This window comes from Cydia splendana, chromosome 16, assembly GCF_910591565.1.
Source record: "Cydia splendana chromosome 16, ilCydSple1.2, whole genome shotgun sequence".
Classification (NCBI taxonomy): domain Eukaryota; kingdom Metazoa; phylum Arthropoda; class Insecta; order Lepidoptera; family Tortricidae; genus Cydia; species Cydia splendana.
In genome coordinates this window covers 5566684-5587965 of record NC_085975.1, presented here as the reverse complement: position 1 = coordinate 5587965, position 21282 = coordinate 5566684, and the positions used below count along the sequence as shown (strand labels likewise).

General features: G+C 37.3%; 1 protein-coding gene across 1 annotated transcript; it reads left to right on the top strand.

The window, feature by feature from the left end:
* Nucleotides 1-1410: 1410 nt before the first annotated feature.
* LOC134798065 (golgin subfamily B member 1-like) lies at nt 1411-21064 on the top strand. Its single transcript, XM_063770394.1, has 16 exons — nt 1411-1630; nt 1903-2296; nt 4935-5102; nt 5690-5904; nt 6353-6578; nt 6770-6867; nt 8909-11909; nt 12086-13786; nt 14447-14611; nt 14903-16074; nt 16346-16597; nt 16757-16853; nt 17656-17867; nt 19432-19548; nt 20311-20421; nt 20888-21064. The coding sequence occupies exons 1-16, from the start codon at nt 1595-1597 to the stop codon at nt 20933-20935; spliced, it is 8013 nt and encodes a 2670-aa protein (XP_063626464.1). The 5' UTR covers nt 1411-1594; the 3' UTR covers nt 20936-21064.
* The last annotated feature ends 218 nt before the right edge of the window (nt 21065-21282 follow it).

Genomic DNA, 21282 nt, shown 5'->3' with positions numbered 1-21282 from the left:
TAGGAGAAGAACGGTAACTCCATACAAAAAAATGTCCCCAACCGTTTATACGTTTATACTAGTGGCGGCGTCGTTGTGTACCAATGGAACTAAAGTTGACAACCGGTTTAGCCTGGCGGGTATTGGTAGGTATAGGTAGTAATTCTGTTGATAAACATATTTGTTATCTTCATATCACGAAATATATGAAAGATGCAAATATTACCCCTTGTTTGTGGTATTATCAAGTGACTTAAATAAAAGGCATATTTATGTTTATAACATTGTATTATTTTATTTATTAAAAAAATGTTTAACATATAGAAATATACACTGAAAATTAAACCCTGACAACTTAATAAAAAAATAGACATTAATAAAGCGCATTCACAAAGTTTTCAGTATAATACAAATAACTTTAGGCATGCCTACCTATTACACTTTACACACACAGATACACTACACTTTACACACGGCATTTTGCACAGATTTCCAACTTGTATTCCATACATTTCTTCACGGTTAATTAATACGCTTTCCAGATGCGTTATGACGCGGTTCCTTCTGAACCCACTAAAGCTATGAATTTCACTCAAATATGTATCTTCAAAAGCCGTTGCTCCTCATTTAGCACATTTTCTATGTGCATTGCTGTAATCCATGTAGGTACAGACTTACAGAGTCTTAAGTGGTAGTACCGCTACGTTGTATTTATTATTTAAAGATTTAATAAATAAAATTTTCGTTATGAACTTTAACCACAGCAGTTGGACAGAGTCATTGACAAATATATTTTTTTTATTATGGTGGGTAGACGTACCTACCCTCCATATATTTTATGAATATTGATAAAGACAGTTGGAAGCAAATATTCATTATACAAACTTAATCGCGTGTAGTTAAGTTTTAAGTGTTTTAAGTCCCGTTTTATGATTAATAATGTAAAAAAACGTGAAAATTTAAATCTTAGTTGGGAGCAATGTTGCTGTAGAAAAATGTTTTTATTTTGATTACTGGCAACTTTTTCTAGGAGGCCAAAGCACACATAGAAGCTTCAGGCGCATACATGCGCAATTATTTGGGGACATAACTTTCTTAGGAAGTGAACAGGCCTTGAGCACGAGTGATCCTATAAGGGTTCCGTTTATTCCTTTAGTGTTACGGAACCCTAAAAATAGTCACTAGCAGACGGGACATGTAGCGTTGAAAAAATAAAACATTTGCATTTGTCTATGGTTTCAGCACTTAGGGCTCCTGTACACGATGCGCCAACGTCGGCCAATCATTCATTTGGTCGGTCATTAGAGGGAGCAAGTGATATTGCTATCTCAGTCTACCGCATGGCTGCGTCCCTTGGATTGGCCGGCGTTGGCCATTCGTGTAGAGGAGCCATTAGAAGTTATCTGTGGTTAACTGTCAGTTAAAAAACAATAGCAAAGCAATTCAAATTCCAACGGTGAATAACAATATTTTAAAGAGTGGATTGTTGTTAGGATGTTATAAATTGTTTGTTTAGTTCTATCGTTTGTAATAATTAAGAAGGGAAACGGGTTTCCATGTATAGTTAGTGTTAAAGTGTATTAATGTTAAAATATAAATTAAGATTGTGTCCACCATGATTCTAAAATGGAAAATTATTCTCACAAATTGGGTAAGTCAAATCAAAATTCGGTTTTAAAACGAATGTGTTCTTCTTTAGACTCTGATGTAACTCCAGGCTGATTGATATGATTTTTACAAGCTTATGATATGTTCGTCATACATAATCCTTCATACTTAACGGTCTGAATATATTCGATACAATCCGCTTCCAAATATTTAACCGTTTTTCTCTTGAACTAAACGCACTGAAGCCCTTTTTCATTTTGCTACAACAATAGTAAAAAAACAATGAAAATTTAAATCTACAATCTTCATTTTCAGATTAACTGTTACACAAATGAAAACGAAAAAAGAGAGCAAAATATAACTCCTGAAAATCTACTCAACATATTCACACACATACACGAAAGTGTCAGATTAGATGATTCAAAGTCTTCCAAGTTCGAAGCAAACACAATCCAAGATTTTATTGTGGAAAAATATCCGGGCTTCAAATTTGAAAATGGAACACTGGAGGCCACATGCGAGGAAGAAATTTACATAGTAGCTTCGCTATTGTTATATTTTATCTGTGTGAACTCTAAAAATGCTGAAATTAAAAGAGCCATGTGTAGCAAGCTTAGTGCCGGAGACCAGGAGATCATAATGAAGTTTAGCAAGTGCTTAATGGATTGTTCTCCGATTTTGTATGCAGATGTTGAGGCAGCTATTACAGGTATGTTTATTCCTATTTTCTACAGCAATTTCTATAATAAACTTTGACTATGCTTGTAAGTTAAATTTAAACTATTTCCCGTATATGAAGGGCCTGAAATTTGGTAAACTCCAATTTTTTTGTCAAATCACCTTAGATTATTTTGTGTGTGCCACAAGTTGGTCTTTTCGCTCTAGTTTGTGATTGACTAGTGTCTTTTTATTGTTTTTTTTTATCATAATAATAAACATGTGTATCGGTGTAGCCCTTGACCCATTGAAGATGTCACTTATTGTGAAGTAGTCACCATCTGCTGGAAAAAAAATTACATACAGTTTTATTAGGCAGGTGTCTGATTTTTTATCCTATAGTCCACCACTTTCACCCCATAGCCTAGTTCATGTTTATTTCATCAACTCTCGAGAGGCCTTCCCCGCTGGCGGGTGCTGCCTTTGTGTGAGTCCCATGACATGGACAGCATCTGCTCAGTGTACCCGTTACATCTCATTAAAGTGTTGAAAGGGCCTCTATGTTATAAGATTATTGGGCTTCAAATATTATTTCAAATAGCAATTTAATTCTGATTGTGTTAAGGTTGAAAATAAAATGTAGGTAAAAAAAATCCATCACAAACTGGATGTAATTCACCTGACATGGATAAATCAGCCCTAAGTCACATCACAGGTGATCAAACTGATTATTAAAGAAATCAGTTGGAGTAAAGAAAATATACCATAGTGAATTTTACCAAAGTCCAAATTTGAATAGCAAATTTAAATAAGATCAGTCAAATATTTATTTGTGGCTTTCGATTATAATTATAACAGTTAAGCCCAGACAGTACCTATGTCATATTTAAGTAAAATAAAAATCAATCCATAAAACAACCCACTTCAATCTTTACTCCCTTAGCAATAAAATCGATTATCGCAAACATGTCTACGACACGCGCCGCCGCGGAAGCCAAAAAAAATCGCCATATGTTCCGGTTCAATAACAAGGGTGGCCAAAACGGCAGGTGCTACTTCCATACCAGCTGTCTGGCTGTTGCCATCTGGGCTATGACGTAAGCATTTGTCCCTTTCGTATTTAGAAAGAAAGAAAGAAAGGATACGTTGATGATTAACGGGATGGTATTAGGGGTTGATTCTAAACGTGTTTATCTAGTTTAGTGGTAAAAGTCGACTAATTGAGGGTTACAAAGGTCAATCTTAGTTTTGACATTTTGAATGTACCGTAAGATACTAAACAGGATGCTACGTAGGTACATTTTGCTCTTTTATTATGCCCACGAGCATTTTTTTATCACCGCACCGCTCGCCGTCACCGGGCGTTCATCTTCACATCCTAGAAGCTATAAGGTCGCGGACTGTGTGGTTTCATAGGAAAACCCGGGAATGCGCCCTGCCGAAGTTGTCTAGAAGAGACTTACGATATAGGGTTAAAAAAAAAGACTTCTTCCTCGCGTTATCCCGGCATTTTGCCACGGCTCATAGAAGCCTGGGGTCCGCTTGACAACTAATCCCATGATTTGACGTAGGCACTAGTTTTTACGAAAGCGACTGCTATCTGACCTTCTAACCCAGAGGGGAAACTAGGCCTAATTGGGATTAGTCCGGTTTCCTCACGATGTTTTCCTTCACCGAAAAGGACTGGCAAATATCAAATGATATTTCGTACATAAGTTCCGAAAAACTCATTGGTACGAGCCGGGGTTTGAACCCGCGACCTCCGGATTGAAAGTCGCACGCTCTTACCACTAGGCCACCAGCCTTAAAAAAAAGACTACAGAATTTTAAAGGGTCGCGCAAGTGGCACTCCTTCGGGTCAGTTGCATTCAGTTGCATGCGTCCATTGGCTATGGTACTGTTCAGGCGAAGCCTAATCCATGCCTTCTACGTGTATTATCGTAGGATCGGTTACATTCCGTTAAATTTAAATAATGTCCTCGTAAATAATATCCATTTATTACGTGAACCAATGATGTCATCCGTGCAGGAGTTTGAAAAAGGTGGGGTTATTTTTAGAAAACTGGTTTCCGAGTCGGCGGGGTCAAACCCGCACCTTTATGCCTTATTGTTATGTTTGGCGGGAAAGGGGCAAATAAGTATAAGAAACGTGGAAGATTTTGAATATCCCGCGGTTTGAAACGTATATAAAAATTGCAGATAGGATTAGCTCCAATAGGATCTACACTTAGAAACACAAATATTGAAAATCTACATTAATGTATATCCATCCCTATCCTTCAAAGAGGAATCGAAATGGAGAAAGTCAATTAACAAATTGCGATATTCGCGAAGCTTTCCAAACTCAAAATTTAATTTATGTAAGTTTTGTAACGCTGTAGAAGTAAGGATCCTTTTTATCTAAATACGTTCACGTTTTATATGATTTCCCGCATAAAACACCATTTTACACTGGTCCCTGCAACTTGTTTTCATCAATTTTTTCATGGTTAATACACTGTCTCTCTTAATGCTTAACTTGAGGCGCCTTTTTGGCGTTCCTTTAGAATTTTCTTAAACGAGTTCTACTGTAAACTGTAGTTGTTAAATAAGCGATCAATTCACTTTTAGCTACATTTGCAAGTCGCTTTCATTTCGCGATTGACATCAAATATTAACATGCATTAAACACAAGTATTAATTGTTTTCAGAGGCGTGCGGACCAGATGCGTCAGCCACGGTGGCAGAGACGCCGCCCGCACTCCGTTCGCTGCACGGCGAAGTACGAAGACTGCAGGCCGCGTTGGACGCTGAGCGTTTCGACCGCAACTACTTGCAAGAGGAACTATCTAGGACTAACTTGAAGTTGGAGAAACTGAGTAAGTATTCAAACAGTGTCAGGTAATGTAGAGTGCTCCACTTGGTGCACGTCGAGATGCAACAACTCCAGAGGCCATACCGCGATAGACGAAAATCGAAATTTCTTGTCTCTATCGTTCGAATTTGCAAGAGTGATATAGAGGCAGATAACGAAATTTAGGAAAATCTTTTCACGAAAGCGGAAAGCGTGACGTTACTAGACTAGCTAGACGCTGAGCGTTTCGACCGCAACTACCTACTTACAAGAGAAGTTGAAGAAGCTGAAGTAAGTGTTTGTCTTCAGTGCCATACAAATTATTTTAATCACTTGGGACCTAGCAAGTAACATAGCATATAGTATAGTTAATAACAAGCCTTGATTGTGGATTCTGGTAGCATCAAACCATTGTTACCACTGTGCCCGTGGACTTCTGCGATCTATGTAACAATTTGAAACTCAAGCAACATGATGGGATTGATGGGTGTGCGTTATCTTATAAAATCAGAGCTATTGTGTATTTTCTTTGCAATATTGCTGGAGTTTACAACTTTACGTTGTCAAAACTGCTTTAAAAATTAACAAATTGTTAACTTTTCCTAATTTCAGCAAAAGTAAAAGAGCAATACAAGCTCGACATCGTGAACCTCAAAGCGAAGATATCGCTATGCTGCGGCGAGAAGCGAGAGTCTCACAGGGAAGCCCGAGCGGATGAGTTCATAGCGCGGCTGCAGCGGCAGCTACAGGACTTGGAGACGCGGTTGGAAGACACCCTAAGCCAGTTGGAGGATGTTCAGCAAGAACGAGACACTTATAAACAGAAGGTTTGAACTTAAGTTAACACTTTCGGTGCTGGGCGCCCGTACCTATAGTCGAATATGATGCTCTAATTGGACATAATTTGGGATAAACGCAAAGTCAAAAATATGTAATTTATTTTTATGCCAAATTTTGAAGACGGTTCCATTGCGCTAAACCACGTCTAATTAGAGTTAGATTGAAGATATATAATGATTTTGCAGAAGTAAATCGCGTCCAAATAATTTACCATTACGACCAAATGTATTGTGACAATTCTACCATATAAATAAAGTGTCAACTTACCACCAGTATATATATATGGCTGCATTACTACCAGAGAAGTGGATGTAGTGATTCTATTGGTTCTTAACAAACGCATCCCGCGCTACCTATGGTGGAAACGCGGCTTAAATCCTCAGATGCTTTTCCAATAAATTGCTCCAAAAAAGTCCACATCTATCTCCTTTCCAGGTTACTGACTTAAAGCAAGAACGGGACAAATGGCTGTCTCTCAGCCAGCAAGAAGCCGACAGGGCCGGCCACCTGGCCGACCAGCTGGACGCCGAACGTCGCACCGTAGCGACTCTCAGAGACCTGGTCTCCGAGCTGAGGCAGCATAATAGAAATAATGGATTGGACTCTAGTATGCTGGAGTGTGACGACCCTGACACTAGTATACAGTCGTTCAGTAATTTATGTGAGTTGATCTTTATTAATTACATGTATAACCTCATTACCAGCCTTCTTGTGACATAAACATAATAAGATTTGACTTGGTTGCTATTACTCTATGGAACATTGCATAAATAAAATTTTAAATGTCACATATATACCATCAAACTTTTAACATTAAAAAAAACCTTAATCTTTTATTTATATTTATTTCAGCTGTGTGTAATGAAATTTGTGCAAATGTAATTGAGGTGCAGCTAGGGGAAGAAAGGGCGAAGATTGAAGTTTTGAAGCATCACATTCAGAGTTTGCAGGTATATTTCGAATTAAAAAAAAACCGGCCAAGTGCGAGTCGGACTCGCGTTCCAAGGGTTCCGTATATTACACAATTTTTAACAATCAGTGCCGGATTAAGATATTTTGATGCCCTAAGCATTTCTAGGTGCCCCCTCTCCCTAGGGTCATCAAGATTACATTGATTTTTTGGTAAATTGAGAGAAGTTCATTGCCGCATTACAGCTGAGAATGGAAGTCAGTCACATCATTTTATCACGAAAATTGACAGTGCCGCAGCAGTAATGTTGCAACAGAGTACCTAATGCTGTTGCAGTCGCCACCCGAATGTCACCTTTATCATAGCTTAGAAAGTAATAGAAACGCGAGCGAAGCGAGCGCGGAAATTTTTCGATACAAAAACGCAATATGATAGACAGTTGTACATTTTTACTTTTAGTATGGAAATCAGTCACATCATTTTATCACGGAAGTTGACAGTACTGCAGCAGTAACGTTGCAACAGAGTAATGTTGCTGCAGTCGCCACCCGAATGTTACCTTTATCATACCTTATAAAGTTATTGAAAACGCGAGCGAAGCGAGCGCGAACATTTTTCGATATAAAAACGCAATTTTAGTTATAGTCCCAACCAGGCGCGAATCCAGGATTTCATACAGAGAAGGGATGGGACAGTTTTCTATCAGCCTAGCTTCGCATAGGGCTCGATATTTAAGGGTCTCAGCGAGGTTGTTTTCATGCATAAAATATGCAAGAAAGCAGAGAGCTTGGAATTGAATTGGCGAAGTGTGAGAAAGGCAGTAGGCCCAGCTGCGAAAGAGGAAAGCTTGGATTTGGATCCACGCGCAAGTGTAATTAAGGCAGAAGATCAACTTTGCCGTAAGGCAGAAGGCCTCGCATAAGACCTAACGCCGAACCGCAAAAGAGTGGGTTGAAATCGAATCTATGCATGTAATCACGACTCTTCTACTGCTACCGATTGTTTCCCAAAGAATTACGCGCCATTATTTTTGCAAATTAGCTTTTGGACAGCTAAAAAAATCGTGTGGTAAAAACGATGTGTCTGTCCCTAATTTTAAAATTTGTTCACCTTTTTCAACCTGGCATTTTGGTGCCCCCCCCTGAACGTGGTGCCGTAAGCACGTGCTTGTTTTGCTTATTGGTTACAAAGTCTTTATTAATTCAACCATTAAAGTCGACGAGTACAAAAAACTTTGAGCTAGCTCTCAATTTAACATATTTTTTTAAACATTATTTTTAATTTGACCTTACAATTACTCGTAAGTAGGTAAGACCGTTAAATATTTAAAATGATTATCTTATCAGAAAATTATCACCAATTACTCTAAGAAAACTACTACTCTAAGTAATCCGGCACTGTTAACAATGTATTTCTTATGTGAAACGTGAGTGAAATCTCTTTAAAAAATCCGTAGGGGTCGGATCAAAAACTGTAATTAAGTCCGACTCACGCTTGACTGTACATTTCTAATAGGTTTTCCTGTCATCTATAGGTATAGACCTATTTTATGTATTTTTTAAAAAAAATAAGACTTAGTAGTTTCGGAGATAAGGGGGGGGAATGGTCATTTTTTGCCTATTTTCTTGAATAACTTCTAAACTGTTTATTCGAAAATTATAAAAAAAATATATTTGAGATCCTTACAATAAGCTCTTTCATTTGATATGTAACATGATATAGTTTGAAAAATTAATTTTTTTCATTTTTTCATTTACCCCCCAAAAGTGGCCCCCATGTTTAAAATTCATTTGTTTACGTTACATGTCCGTATTTGGGTCACAAACTTACATATGTGTACCAAATTTCAACTTGATTGGTCCAGTAGTTCCGGAGAAAATCGGCTGTGACAGACGGACAGACAGACAGACAGACAGACAGACAGACAGACAGACAGACAGACAGACAGACAGACAGACAGACGCACGAGTGATCCTATAAGGGTTCCGTTTTTTCCTTTTGAGGTACGGAACCCTAAAAAATGATGACTTTATTTGAATTATGTACTTCCTTGAGGCTGATCATTACACTCTTTTTTACAGGAACAACTCGCCAAGGCCAATCAGAACTTTGAATCTGAAAAATTGGCTCTTGAGGCTGTTTTAACTGAAAAAGACACTAATATTAAACATCTAAAACTACGCGTCGATGAAGAGATCGAGGAAAAACTTAATTTAAAGAGTAAAAGCGAAGGAGAAATTGACCAATTAAACAAAAAGATATTAGATATGTCACAACAAATAAAATACTTAGAAGAAAATTGTAAACAAGAACTAGAACAGAAAATTCAAGAATTACAATTCGTGCAAGAGCAATTTGTAAATGAAACTGAAAAATTAGACAAAGAGATCAAAACCCTTCAGAAAAAGATTGAAGGACAAAATAAACTGAAGAAGCAATGTGATGAAGAAATCTTGCAATTAAACACTAGGATAGTTGATATCTTACAGACATTGAACGATGTAGAGAATATTTCAAAACGTACATTGGCAGAAAAAGAACAAGAAATAAGAGCTCTGAAACAGACATTCACAGAAGAAACCGAGATAACTTGTAATAGAATTACAAATCTTCAAGCAGAGATGGAAGAACAAAAATGTTTAAAAACACAATTTGAACAAGATATTGTTGTACTAAACAATATAATAGTTGAAATTTCGCAGAATTTAAAGGATACAGAAGAAAAGTCAAAACATCGACTAGAAGAAAAAGAACAAGTTATACACACACTAAAGCAGCAACTGTCAGACGAGACGCAGAAATCCAGTAATTTGATTAACAAACTCCAAGAAGAGTTAAAAGAACAAATATACTTAAAAACTCGCTGCGAGGAAGATATCGTAGAATTGAATAGTAAAATTTATAAAATGTCACAGAAAATAAAGGTCATGGAAGAAAACTCAAAACATGTACTAAAAGAAAAGAAAGAAGAAATCCAAACAATACAGCAGAAATTATCAGATGAGACGCAGAAATCGAGTAACATGATCAAAGAACTCCAAGAACAGTTAAAGGAGGAAAATAACTTAAAAACACAACATGAGCAAGAAATTGTAGCGTTGAACAATGAAATAATTGCAATGAAACAGACAATAAACACGGTAGAAGAAAACTCGAAGCACCTACTAGAAGGAAAGGAACAAGCAATTCATACACTTCAGCAGCAATATTTAGAGGAGGCAGAGAAATCTAGTAACTTGGTTACGAAACTGCAGGTAGAGTTGAAAGAACATAATAACTTAAAAACACGCTACGAGCAAGATATCGTTGAATTTAACCGTGAAATAGTCAATATGTCAGAACAATTAAAAAATGTAGAAGAAAATTCTCAGCTAACATTAGAAACAAAGGAACAAGTTATTCTGGAACTACAACAGCAATATTCAGATGAGACGAAAAAATATCTTGAACTTCAAGAAGAGCTAAGAGAGCAAAAGAGCTTAAAAGTCCGCAGCGATCAAGAAATCGTAGAACTAAACAATAAATTAGTTGAGGTGTCACAAACAATGAAGAACATTGAGGAACGTTCAAAAGTTGTGATAGAGAAAAAAGAACAAGAAATTCAGTTGTTGCAGGAACAATATGCAACTGAAATTAAGAAAACTAAAGACTTGGTTTCAGATTTTCGAGAGGAGATAAAAGAACAAAATTACTTTAAAACTCAATGTGAACAAGATATAGTTGAACTAAACATTAAGATACTTGAATTGACACAAACAATAAAGAATCTAGAGGAAAGATCAATACATACGCTTCATTCAAAGGAACAAGAAATGCAATCTGTTCAACAACAATTTGAAGAAGAAATAAAAAAAATTGAAATTAAGAACAAAATTCTTGAAATCGAGATTTTGGAAGCAAGTAACAGTAAAAAAGCTTGTGATCAAGACATCGTCATTTTAAATAATAAAATAGATGAATTATCACAAGCAATAAAAGTCAAAGAAAAGAGTTCAAAATTAGCTCTTGAGGAAAAAGAACAAGAAAAATGTACACTGCAACTGAAACTTGTAGAACAAACTGATCAATCACAATTCGTAATTAAAAACCTTAATAAAGAACTCGAGGCTGAAAAAGAAGCCCAGTTAAGTTTAAAAGAACAATTTCAAATACAATTGCAAGAAAAGCATACCTTTATTGAGAAACTGGACCAAGAAGTAAAACACTTAACTGCTTGTGTATCAAGTCTTGAAGAAAGATGTCAAAAGATTATTGAAGACAACGGCAAAGAGGTTCAGTCACTGAATCAGGAGATCGACAGGTTAAATAATAAGGCCGTAGAAAAATCACAAGCTATTAACGATTTAGAAGAAAATTCAAGACTAACGTTACAAGAAAAAGTGCAAGAAATACAGACCCAGTATCAGCAATTTTCAGCTGAGCGAGACAAGTCAGAAAATATCATTAAGAATCTCAAGATAGAGCTGGAAGCTGAAAAATATGCACAGTTAAAGTTAAAAGAAGATTTCGACAATCGCATAATGAAACTAAATGAAAAAGTCTTAAACCGAAATAACGAGTTAGTAGAATTACAAAACAATATTATTCAGAAGAGTGAATTGATCGAAGTGATACAGTCAGATTTAAGACGAGAAAAGGAATTGAGGGATGAACTATCCAATACATGCAATCATCAACTGTCCTCACTGAATGAACAAAAAAAATCAATAGAAACTGATCTTCAGCAAAAGTTGCATGAGATTCAAGAGTTAAAAAAACAAATCCTGGAAAAAGAAGTATTAACAGATAAATTAAACAAGGAAAAAGAAAATTTAAGCACTTCTATCTCAAATTTGGAAGAAAAATGTAGACATCGTGATGGTATAATAAAAGAGAAACAGAAAGAAATTGAATTTCTCAACGACGTTTATCAGAAAGAGCAAGAAAAACTCAATCATAAAATTGACGAGCGTAATGCATCCATAAAATCCTTGCAAATGCGATTGCAAAATGAAATCGAGTACAAAATACAACTGCAGGATGAACTTTCTGAGCTAAAATCATCGAAGCTATCTTTAACCGAGGAGCTCAATACAGCAAAGAGTACGTTGATTTGTTTACCTTTTGTTACTTACCATGGATACATATAATTTTGGTTGTTTTAGTATCAGAGTTCAGACTTTGAATCATTTGTATAATTAATTGTTCGGTTTGTTTAGTGTTATTGTATTATTTAACTGCCTTATATATTCTTCTACAAATAATAAATGTGTTTTCAGTTCTGGTGAAAGATTATGAAGAAAAGATACAAGAATGGGAGGAACAGAAAAATAATATGAAAGAACAGATACATTCCGTAACTAAAAAGGTAGAAAAACTTGAAGAAGAGAAGTCTATGCTGGTAAAGGAAATTGAAGTTATGAAGGAGATTCAAACTGGCGAGGCGAAAGGTCTTGAAGAAAAAATAATAATGTTGGAGAAAGAGAAGATAGAAATGGAGAACAAAATTCAGATGAATATTGTAGAGGTAAAGAAACTTGAAGATGAGAAAATATTGTTATTAAACGAGGTAGACGCACTTATAGCTGCTCAAATCGAGGCAACAAAGGAACACGAAGAAAAATTAATTATGTGGGAAAAACAAAAGATTGAATTAGATGAACAAGTGCAGGTCAATGTTCTCAAAGCGGAAAAGATTGAAGATGAAAAGACTAAATTATTGAACGAAATTGAAAAGCTTAAAGAAGTGCAAATTGAAGAGTTGAAGAATCATGAAGAAAAGACAATTATGTGGGAAAAACAGAAAATTGAATTAGAAAAACAGGTGCAAGCTAAAGTTCTAAACGTGGAAAACGTTGAAGACGAAAAAAATAAATTATTGACTGAGATTGAAGAGCTTAAAGAAGTACACATGAGTGAATCTAAGAATCGTGAAGAAAAAATGATCGTGTTAGAAAAACAGACTAATGAATTGAAAGCACAAATTCAGGCCAACAGACTTACTATCGGGAAACTAGAAGATGAGAAAACGTCATTAATAAATGAGGTTGAAGTTATGAAGGTGGGTCAAATGGAAGAGATAAGACATCATGAAGGGAAGACCGTTACATGGGAAAACGAGAAGATGGGCTTAAACGAGATAATCCAATCCAATGTTGTAAAACTCAACGATCTGGAAGTTGAAAAAGCTATGTTGTTGAAGCAAATAGAAGATCTTCAGACATCACGAACAGAAGAGACAAAGTCTCGAGAAGAAAATGCGCTTAATATTAACAAACTTGAAGAAGAAAAGGCATTATTATCAAAGGAGTTAGAAGATCTTAAAACAGTTCGAAGTGAAGACGCAAAGAATTATGAAGAAAATAAGCTGACCTGGGAGAAACAGAAGATGGAATTAGATGAAGAAATACAAGCATTAAATGTAAAGGTTGAGCAACTTGAAGATGAGAAAGCGATGTTACTAAAGGAAATGGAAGCATTGAAGACCCTACCCGCAAATGAGGCGAAGGAACACAAAGATAACATGTTGGCATTGGAGAAACAAACTAATGAATTGAAAATCCAAATACAAGGGAACAATGTTAAGATCGAGAAACTTGAAGATGAAAAAGCGGCTCTGTTGAAAGATATGGATGTAGTTAAAACTGCACAAAGTGAAGAAGCAAAGGTTTATGAAGAAAATATGCTTATACTGAATAAACTGATAAACGATATGAAGGAGCAAATAGAGGATAGTGTTCTGAATATAGAAAAACTGCAAGAGGAAAAAGAAATGTTGTTAAAGGAGATGGAAACACTCAAGACCGTTAAAAGTGAGGAAATTATAGATCGCGAAGAAAACGCACTATTGTGGGTGAAGGAAAAGACGGAATTGGACGAAAAATTGCAGGAAAATAAAATTAAGGTTGAGAAGCTTCAAGAAGAAAAGGAGGAAATGACCAAGAAGATAGAGGAACTTATAGGGACACAAACATATGCATGTAAGTTAGCATTTTCGTTTTTTAAAATCAGTTCTGAACATGTAATATTTACTATTGCATTTTTTCTTGTCACTCGTCGTGGTTATGTTCTCATAAGTCTCTGTAAAACTTAAAACTGGTTTATTGTGGCATTTAAATTACCAAGCATTTAAATTCACAAGCGGTGGCCGAGTGGATATGACGTCCATCTTTCGATCCGGAGGTCGTGGGTTCAAATCCTGGCTCGTGGGTTCAAATCCTGGCTCGTACAAATTAGTTTTTCGGAACTTATGTACGAAATATCATTTGATATTTACCACTAGCTTTTCAGTGAAGGAAAACATCGTGAGGAAACCTGCATAAATCTGCTAAAAAATTCAAAGGTGTATGTGAAGTCCGCAATCCGCATTGAGCTAGCGTGGGGAGAGCCCAAGCCCTCTCGCGCATGAGAGGAGGGCTGTGCCCAGCAGTGGGACGTATATAGGCTGAAATTATTATTATATAAGCATTTTGTGGTACTTATAAGCCCTAATCCATCAAGGTTCATAATTTAATTTAATAAACTGCTACTATAAGTCTGCTGCTATAGTCTGCTGGCTAATGCGACAGAATAAAAACAAGAAATAGTTGATCCATCCATCTATCCTTTGTGACATTAAACTTTATATGATTTGATTTCAGGCTTCAAAAAGGAACACGAAGAAAAAATACAAGCTTTGGAGAAACAAGAGATTGAACTGAAGGAACAAATGAAGGGTGATGCTCTGAAGGTTGAAATGCTTGAACAAGAGAAGACAATGCTTTTGAAAGAGCTTGAAGCGCTTAAGGCAGCTCAAAAGGAGATGTGTAAGTTAACACTGTTTGTGGTTAAAGTACAAATTATCAAATTAAATTTAGATAAATTTTAGATGTAAACGAAATAGTCTGTTGCTTTCTTTAATTACAATTTGCTACGACTTTGTTATTTTAAGGAAATATAAGTATTAATAAATTGTCATAACCAACCAACCATTCTAACCTATACTCAGAATCATTACTTGCCTTGTTTGCTGCAAATTAACACCACAATTGTAATCACAGAAAAATTTAAAAACTAAAGTATAGTTGACTAAACTGATATTTAATAACCTGTTTCAGTGACCGCAGCATCACAAGAAAAAATAACCGGAACTAGACATAGCAGCTGGGAAAAGGAAATCCAAGGCATGCATCAGGTAGATACCACAACATCTGATCTTGCTCACTCTTCCATGGAAAGTCTCAAAACTATATCGGACTTAGAAAAGATTATTCAGGACAAGAACCGAAAAATAACCTCCATGCAGATAGAAATCTCTTACATCAAGTCCATGATGGCCGAGTCCGGGCTCAAGCTTATTGATGTCACTAAAGAGTTAGAGGTTAGTAAGGACACTTGTCAAGAACTGTCCTCGCAGCTGAAGAAAATAGTTCATCAGAAGAATGAAGAGATATCTGAGCTCAAGCGCCAAGTTGCGAAAATGAGCGCTACGGAAAACCGCGCCAGTCAAATCATCAAGCTATCAGCCAAATACCAAGCCATGATACTCAAGAGGATTGCAGAAATTAAGTCAAGCGCAGTATTAAAGGAGTTGACCAATTTCGGCAACCAGAATTCCAACGGCGACGAACTTCGGCGAAGCATCGGCTCCGTAACAATGGAGGATTTAGAAAACTTCCTAGAAACTACTGATAGGCATCTGAAGAGGTGTTCAGAGAAGCAAATGGCGCTGCAAAAGGACCGAGACCGGCTGTCAGAAGTTAATAGAATAAACGAATCCGAAATAATCAACATGAAGAAGTTCTTAACGGAGATGTCCGTTAGTTTTAGAACGTTTACTACAGTGAAAGAAGTTTATAATCAGAAATTATCTAAGATCGTGTCTTTGCAGCGGACAGTAAGGCGGGACATATTGAGTTTAGATGGAAGGATAACAGAAGCTACTATGTGTAAATTAGAACGCGGATACGCCGCAGTGATGCAGGATCTTTCAGAGTGTGCAATGAATTTGGAGCGCTGGGTGGACCGTAGCGTCAGCAGAATGCTGTCCGCGGAGAAAATAAAGCAAGCATTCACCAGCGACTTAGAACAGGCCTCGCTCTCCACGAATAACTATCAGAATGCGTCCGTGGAAGTGCAGTTAAGTGAATTAGAAAACTCCTTCCAAAAGCTTCTAGCAGAAATTGGCAGAGCGCAGAAAGGAGAGGGTGCAAGGAGCGCCCAAGAGGTCACTATTATGGAAGTCCGCGCCGAATACGAGGACAAACTCAACAGAATGAAGGCTAAAATGGTCAGTATCGCCCCCGTTGTGTTAATCATATTAGGCTATCAGGTAGCGTGGTGGTTCTATCTACATATTCTACATACGGAATCGTGAAGTTTGGCTTGTTTGTTTTTGCTTGTTTTATTAATAAATTATTTGTTGAATGTTTTGTTTTATTTCCTGTGTCGTAGTGTAGTTGCTTGAAGCGTGGAAACAAGGTAATATTTTTTTTTGATGCATGTGCTTGCATGCTTGTCACTCTAAATCTTACATGCGATAAAGTGTTTTTAATTTTCAGAAAGAGCTGTTCCACGAAGAGATGGGTAGACTGAAGCAGAAGCAGGCAGACGAGATAGCTATACTTGAGAGAGAATTAGTGAAATGTAAAGAGAAGATGGCAGAGTCGAGTAAAGCGTATGAGGAGCATATTCGGGCGCTGACGACGGAGTTGTGGAGTGTGGGAGAGAAGTTTTTGGTGAAGCAAGAGGAAGCTGATTGGTTGAGGAAGAAGCAGTCGGGATCGCTTATGTCTTTGCAGCATGTGCATTCGGTAATTACAGTTATCTACAGTCTGTCCGAAAATGTATTGGCAAACTTGAATTTTGATCCATTGGTTTCGTGGCAACTACGAAAAAGTCCCATTAAATAAATTAGTACAGCAATAACGGTATTTTTGCATAGTTTGATAAGTTTTTATGTTACTTTGCAGTCCGGATTACATAGTCACGGGCATGGACAAGAAATGTTTGGACGGCCATCAGATACGCATTCGCTGCGATCTCTCCCAGTTCACAATAAGAAAGCAGGTATGATACATAACACAGATACATTGGAACTGTTACTAGATGATGATTTTATGTAGTTTTTTATTAAGCTTCTTATTTACTAAACGGTCTCCATGATCACTCTAGCTGATTTACCAGCTACTTAAGAGTTTATGAGGTTATTTAGGATATCGCTCAGCATCGTGAATTGTTGTGAAGTTCGTAGGTTTGAATCCTGGCTCGGAAGCAATGAGTTTCTTGGAACTTATGAACAAAATATCATTTATTTCATAAACTATGCGTTCAAAACAATTCTAAAACTTCAGAAGTATCAATGAAAATTTACAAACACGAAATCAGTGTGACAATATTCATCGCTCGCTTTCCTACAATAAATAAATATTAGGGGACATCTTAAACAGATCAACCCAGCCCCAAACTAAGCAAAGCTTTTACTATGGCTGCTAGGCGACGATATACATACTTATATTACTTATATAGATGACGACTGATCTGGCCTAGTGGGTAGTGACCCTGCCTGTGAAGCCGATGGTCCGGGGTTCGAATCCCAGTAAGGGCATTTATTTGTGTGATGACAGATATTTGTTCCTGAGTCACGGTTGTTTTCTATGTATTTAAGTATTTATATATTATATATATCGTTGTCTGAGTACCCACAACACAAGCCTTCTTGAGCTTACTGTGGGACTTAGTCAATCTGTGTGTCAATGTCAATCAGGGTCACTACCCACTAGGCCAGACCGGTCGTCAAATAATGGAAAATGTTTTGAGGGCCTCTGGCTTTTTAGGATGGAACTAAAGTGTTAAAACCCTTATCTTACAGAGGGGCGCGGTCTGCACATGTCGGACGAAGAAGGCGAGGTGTTCGACAACCGCTTCCTCAAGGAGCTCGCGGCGACGCCCCGCGCCTCGCTCGCGCCCGGCCAGCGCGTGTCGGAGCTGAAGCGTCGCAACTCGCTCGTGCCGCCGCATCTCAAGAGCTCCTACCCGGCCGAGATGCAGTTCGCGCCCACCTTGGACGAGGAGGATATTAAGGTATGAAACATAGCTAAGGGTGGTATTCCATCTGTCCAATATATTGGTCCAATGCGTTGCGTCTCACTCTCTCATTAAGCAAAATGTGAGACAAAATACACATTAAGAACCACCGCAAGAAAACTCGCTTCCGCAAAACCACCCAACTATAGTCCAGTACTGCAACTATGGTCCACAAGTTCAAAACGTAATTAAGAGGCCGTGTACGATTTTAGTCGCAAAAATGTAAAACTGATAGATTGTGACGAAGAAATTCTACACTTTTTGCTACCTAATAAAAATAACAAGTACTGATTTCTATTAGCACGTCTTCTTATCTTGTACTTTTCATCATTTTTTTGAAAACAGACTCACTAAATTAGTAATGATTTTTTTTCTGATGGACGTTTAGGTAAACGCCCGTAAAACACAGATTTTAAAGCTCTTATTTGTAAATTTCGTAAAGTTTGGACTGCTAAAAATGGTAATTTTGTATTACACATATCCTGTACTTGTACTTTATCAGACTACATTTTTGATATTATGACTTTGAAGTAGTGTAAATGAAAGTTAGACGAAATCAATTTTCTCCAGAAATTACTTCAAAACAAGTGACAATTTCTTTGAAACTCGACTTAATTTCAACGTAATTTTGATACTTAAACAATCGACAACATTTCCTGAAACTGTTCTTATACATCATTTAGTATAATTTACTACCATAATTTTTTGATGAATTTTTAAAAACTGCCCCTTCTCGTCATGACACACGCTCGCGACCTCATTATTAAAAGCCAAGATGAGAAGACGTGCTAATAGAAACCAATACTTGCTATTTAGATATTACGTAACAAAAGGTGTACAATTTCAACGACCAAATCCATCAATTTCACATTTCTGCTCTAAAATCGTACACGGCCTCTTAAGTGTGAATACCGAGGTTCTTTTTTTTTATCTTTTATCTAAAATATTTGGCCATAGACCATACCTTATGCGAATAAAGAACGTTTACTTTTAAAGTTGGTCAAGCAGATCTTGTCAGTAGAAAAAGGCGGCAAATTTGAAAAAAGTAGGCGCGAAGGGATATCGTCTCAGAAAATTTGAATTTCGCGCCGTTTTCTACTGACAAGATCTGCTTGACCAGCTATACTTTAGAATTTTAGAACTACGACATTAGTCACGAATAGTGAAAGCTGAACAAAGATATTCGACTGCATTTTGGACCATAGTTGGGAGTTTTTCGACTATAGTTGGGTTGTTTAAGGTTTCACGTAAAAAAACCGCATCGAAATCGACCCATCCGTTGCAGAGCTACGATGCCACAGACAGACAAACAGACATTGGCGTTAAACATATAACATCCCTCTTTGAACGAGGCCATGCGCTTGGCGGTGAACAGAACCCTATGACGGAACCTGGTCTTCAACAGAAGGATATGATGTCACGATCTTCAGTCATGAGGGACCGACTGAAGAAGATCCTCTTTTTGCGTCGGGGCTTAAAAACCTACATTTACTGTTAAATCTAGTTCCGCAACCAATTATAACCGGCATTAACATTTTTTATTTCTTAATTTTCTTTTCAGTGTGCCAGTACAAGCTTCTCGATGGGCCGACAGCAAAGGAAGGAAGTAGGCATCACCGCCTACAAGAAGCCCGGACCGCCCACGCCGAGCAAGCAGGCCGGCCGCCTCTCCGCCACGGTATGCCTGTTCACGTATGTTATAGTTACCTGGACCGCCAAGACTTCTTGGAGCGCGCGGACCACCGCCAGTACGAGATCGAACTCGACATGCGCCTCAGCCGCCGCAGCAACCGATAATTGCTTGCCATTTTACCTGAGGACCTGATACCTGGTACCAACGCTTACTCAAATTAATGTTAGTCGTAAAACAGTCTTTCATTATTAGTTTCACTTATGTAACGCTAGTTTTCTATATAATCACACAATTCTATAGTTTTTATATGGAAGCTACCAGTGGCGGCGCGTCTATGTCGCGGGTATGCCTGTTCACATATGTTATATTGGTCCCGGAATATCTGAATTTATTTAGTGACCGTAGAGATTCAGGCTCTGAATTTATGAAAAAACCGGTCAAGTGCGACTCGGACTCGCGCACGAAGGGTTCCGTACCATTAAGCAAAAAAACGGCAAAAAAAAATCACGTTTGTTGTATGGGAGCTCCACATAAATATTTATTTTGTTTTGTTTTTAGCATTTGTTGTTATAGCGGCAACAGAAATACATCATCTGTGAAAATGTCAACTGTCTCGCTATCACGGTTCTAGAGATACAGCCTGGTGACAGACAGACAGAGAGACGGACAGTTGAGTCTTAGTAATAGGGTACCGTTTTTACCCTTTGGGTACGGAACCCTAAAAAATCAGCTCGCGTGTGATGTGCTTTGCTTAACTGTACCTTGCCTATGCTTAACTTTCTATTAAAATACCTATCCTATTGTCAGGATTGCGAGCTCCGCGAGTCCCTGCGAGTGGAGGCGGACCCGGGCCGCAAGACGAGCACGCCGTCGCGGATCCGGTCGCTGTTCCGCTCCAACAGACACGATACTGATGTGGTAAGTACCCCCTTGAATTTTGAAATTCGGGCCCTTTTCGAAACTCTAATTCATAATTAGATTCCAAAAAAAAGTAAGACTATGTTGCCACTTTTTACTAGCGCGTCTTGTATTTATGTAAAAATAAGTAAACAAAAGTACTTTTTTTTTATCGTAGGAGATATAAAAAGGAATTTACTATTTTACAAACAAATTATTGCAGTGACAACATTGTCTTACTTTTTTTGGAATCTAATTATGATTTAGAGTATATTGACAAAATTGGCTTGCCAGAATAAAACTCCTCTAATGTGCTGCCCCCTGCAGTTCAGGCACACTTAGGTCGCCAATTTCGTGGCCTAAATAAAAAATATTATCTTGGCATTATGCCATTAGGTGTATTTATTTCCAGCGTATGGCAATATTGTTTTAAAGTATGTAACTGCATAAAATAAACCAAAGCTACATTGAGTATTTCCTTTTTCAGGTAACGCCTCGCAGTCGGAGATTTAGTAGCATTTTCAGAAAGAAATAATTACTAACTGTGATTTGTGTTTTAATAACCAGTGTCTATTAATGTCGGTTATTAACTTAGTAATATAATGTCGGTTATTAATAATTATATGATTATAATGCAATTTTATTAAATTATTGACATTTATAACACGTTGTTTTTATTCTTAGACAAGTATATTGAAATTTTTAACCCTTTTAACTGCGAAAATTTTGAACCGTCACGAGTTGTATAGAATAATATGCAAAGAAGCGAGCGTAGAGGCCGTGCGCTGTAGTAGTCCGGTAGCAATAACTTTTGAAGTTATAAGATTATTAATGTTGCTTATTTTTTACATATAGTTTCCAGACCACACACTAAACCTAATA

Coding starts and splice junctions, on each gene's coding strand:
- LOC134798065 (XM_063770394.1), top strand. CDS start 1,595: ATGATTCTAAAATGGAAAATTATTCTCACAAATTGG. Junction 1,631..1,902: donor AAATTATTCTCACAAATTGG/GTAAGTCAAATC, acceptor CTTCATTTTCAG/ATTAACTGTTACACAAATGA. Junction 5,103..5,689: donor CTTGAAGTTGGAGAAACTGA/GTAAGTATTCAA, acceptor TCCTAATTTCAG/CAAAAGTAAAAGAGCAATAC.